Genomic DNA, 3354 nt, shown 5'->3' with positions numbered 1-3354 from the left:
ATATATATATATATATATATATATATATATATATATATATATATATAACGTTATATATACTGAGAGGTTAAAGATCAGAACTTAAACTACACCGTTTTGTATCGTCTCCTTTAAACAACTGGATTTATTTAAGTCTCTCACTAAAAACTAAATTTTACACGACTACATTTGAACACTATAGTTCTCTATCTACTATTTGAATATTATAGTTAAGTTTTGCCCAATACTCATGTATACTGAGTAGAGCTTGAAGGCATCTTCTACACATGACATCTATTGCACTTCTGTCCATCCAGGGAGAGGGATCCCTCCTCTGTTGCTCTCCCACAGGTTTCTTCCTCTTTTCTCCCCGTTAAAGGGTTTTTTGGGGGAGTTTTTCCTGTTCCGATGTGAGAGTTCCGGGACAAGAGGATGTCAAATGTTGTAAAGCCCTCTGAGGCAAATTTGTAATTTGTGATTTTGGGCTATACAAAAATAAATTGAATTGAATTGAATCATAACCTGTGTTAGTTAGCGGTTAGCGTTAGCTGTTAGCTAGCAGGACTTTACTTGAGAGACTCTGAGAGAAATTGATCATTATGATGATTATAATAATAAATGTGTCTTTGTTTTCAGGGTGAATCTTCAGTGGAGAAATATTTCAGTCCGTCGATGCTTCAGGATCCTTGGGAAGCCCTTCAGCCGGCTGCAGACGCTCATTCAGACAGACAGATGTCCTGAAAGAAGACAACAAGAGACACTAAACTACAACAGGAAGCAACATAGCAGCTACAGACAGACAATCCGACAGGAAACAACAAGAACAATAATACACTTCAGCTGGTTTCTAAAGAAGAAAAGAGACCAATCACAGGCTTGTTTCATCATCACATGTCTGCAGCCTGTCAGTCATTCACACTCAAAAGTCCCTCCAGTCACCTGTCGAGGTGTTGGACATGTTTCAACAGCTTCACTCAAAATATCCAGCAGGTTTGGTGAAGTTTGGACAAACTGTCACTGATTTATGGACAGATTTGATCTGTTGAGTGGTTCAACATTATTATATCCTGAGTTTTGTATTGATCAAAAAATCTGTTCATGATTTAGGTTCGGATTTTAATTTGTAGTCCCGCTAGTGGTGGATTTGTGGTTTCAGGTTCTCTTATTCTGCAACTTTTGTGTCTTGTGTTTTTGGATGTTAATAAAAGCGCCACCATGTGGTCAGTTTGACTCATAATTATTGGGAAATACTTTCACATCATTTCCAGGTATTGAGTTTCACGTTTCTAACTCGTTACAGCTCACAGGAATTGTATTAAGGCACTAATAAATAATAATAATACATTTTATTTATATAGAGCTTTTCATAGTACTCAAAGACACTTTACATTAAAATCATATATATAAAAGCAATACACTAAAAACATAAAATACACAATAATGGTCACATATTAAAAGCAGTTTCGAAAAGGTGGGTTTTGATTTGGGATTTGAACATGGAAAGGTCAGTCCAGTCTTGGATGTGTTTGGGGAGAGAGTTCCAGAGGGACGGGGCAGATATGGAGAAGGCTCTGTCACCCCATGTCCGGTGCTTGGTCCTGAGTGGAAGAGAGAGGAGGTTGGCATCAGAGGAGCGGAGCCGACGGGATGGAGTGTGGTGGTGGAGCAGGTCGGTGAGGTAGGAGGGGGCCTGATTATGGAGGGCTTTATGAGTGAGGAGAAGGATTTTGTATTTGATCCGTTGTGGGACGGGGAGCCAGTGGAGGTTCTGGAGAACAGGGGTGATGTGGTCACGGGAGCGGGAGTGGGTGAGCAGGCGAGCAGCAGAGTTCTGGATGTACTGGAGTTTATTTAGGATTTTGGATGATGTGCCGTGAAGTAATATAGTTCTAATAAGGCTATGTGGTTAGACCCTTAATAATAACAAACGTAATAGGGTTCTACCCCTATGGGGTTAGACGCTTAATGACAAACCAGCACAAACTTAATAGGGTTTACACCGACCTCTTTTTTAAATGCTGATGAGAGAAAATAACATCAGACGATTCACTTCACTAACCCTAACCACTCCCACACACATCAGAGTGCTTCTAGCTGAGAGGAAGGAAGAGATACACCATTCATCATGGTTTAAAGACTCTGGACATTTTATAGCAATTTCTTCAAATTAAAACATTTTAATTTATATTTATAAAAACCTGGTAGACTCTTCATCTTCCAGCATATAATAAAAATGGACTAATGGCATTTAGTTCATTACCAGTTCTTCCTTATTGTTTTTCATTCTTATGATTTACTATGTGACAGTCTTTAGAGTCACATGACTCCAGTATGAATATCGGAGTCAGGACAAAGGTTCAGTTTATACTTGATCAGAACTTTGTCCAACCTCGTATAAAATCAAAGAGTTTCTATTTGAACTTCCACACTGGAAAATTAAATGAAAAGTTGGCTGTCATAGAGACTTAAATATGAAGATTGTAGTTATGTGTAAAATAAGTTTAGGAGACCGTTGTATCTTTGGCTAACTTTATTAGCTAACATTAGCATAACACTGAGACTGTGACTGACTGGATTCATACAACTCGTGCGGACTGCGGACTATTGTGAGGAATTTAAGTTTTAAAGCGCTCCTAGCGATGGATATTATGTGTTACAATATGTTTATTTGTAGAAGGTTTAAACTAAAGGGAGAGTTACTGAATTTGTTGTGCACTGTGAGAGAAACCAGAGAATTTATGACACCGCCATAAAGTCAGAGAGAGGGGGATGTTGCTGAGTTTCTGAGCACAGCCTTCAAGAAGGGGGGAGGAATTGGTTCTTTTTGCTAAATCCAACCGGTGTGGTCCGTCAACTGATCACTCTGCTCTGCATGTTAATAAAATAGTACCATTACATTACAGAGATACATTTTTTTATCATTTAGACATTAAATATTTCGGTTATATTACAATTTATTTGTATTTGTCTCAGAGGGCTTTACTATCTGTACAACATACAACCTCCTCTGTCCCAGGACCCTCACATCGGAACAGGAAAACCCCCAAAAATAACTACTTTAATGAGGGGGGAGAGGAGGAAAACTCAGAGAAAACAGAGGAGGGATCTCTATCCCAGGGAGAAGTTCATAATAGTATCAGTGGGTGTCAGCAAGGTCACGGCAGGAGGCGCTACCATGGTCGAGGTAAGACCACGATCCATAGAAACCTGTGAGGAGAGGAAGCACAAAGACAGGAGCTTGGTGTATCCTAGGAAACCCTTCAGCAGTCTAACCCTATAGCAGCGTAGGGCTGGACCTAACTTTGAACCTGAGCCAGCCCTAACTTTGAACCTGAACCAGCCCTAACTATAAACCTGAGCCAGCCCTAACTATAA

The 3354-nt window shown here is 39.6% G+C and overlaps 1 protein-coding gene across 1 annotated transcript in view; it reads left to right on the top strand.

The window, feature by feature from the left end:
* The window catches only part of mplkip (M-phase specific PLK1 interacting protein), a 1749-nt gene extending 533 nt beyond the window's left edge, over positions 1–1216 (top strand). The window contains exon 2 of the mRNA XM_031840375.1: positions 616–1216. Within this exon, the coding sequence (XP_031696235.1) occupies positions 616–720 (105 nt within the window). The 3' untranslated portion in view covers positions 721–1216. The remainder of the gene's footprint in view (positions 1–615) is intronic.
* The last annotated feature ends 2138 nt before the right edge of the window (positions 1217–3354 follow it).

The sequence above is a fragment of the Anarrhichthys ocellatus genome, unplaced genomic scaffold, assembly GCF_004355925.1.
Source record: "Anarrhichthys ocellatus isolate YVR2014 unplaced genomic scaffold, GSC_Weel_1.0 scaffold2680, whole genome shotgun sequence".
NCBI lineage: Eukaryota > Metazoa > Chordata > Actinopteri > Perciformes > Anarhichadidae > Anarrhichthys > Anarrhichthys ocellatus.
The sequence above is the reverse complement of the archived record's forward strand: the minus strand, read 5'-3'. Positions and strand labels throughout refer to the sequence as shown.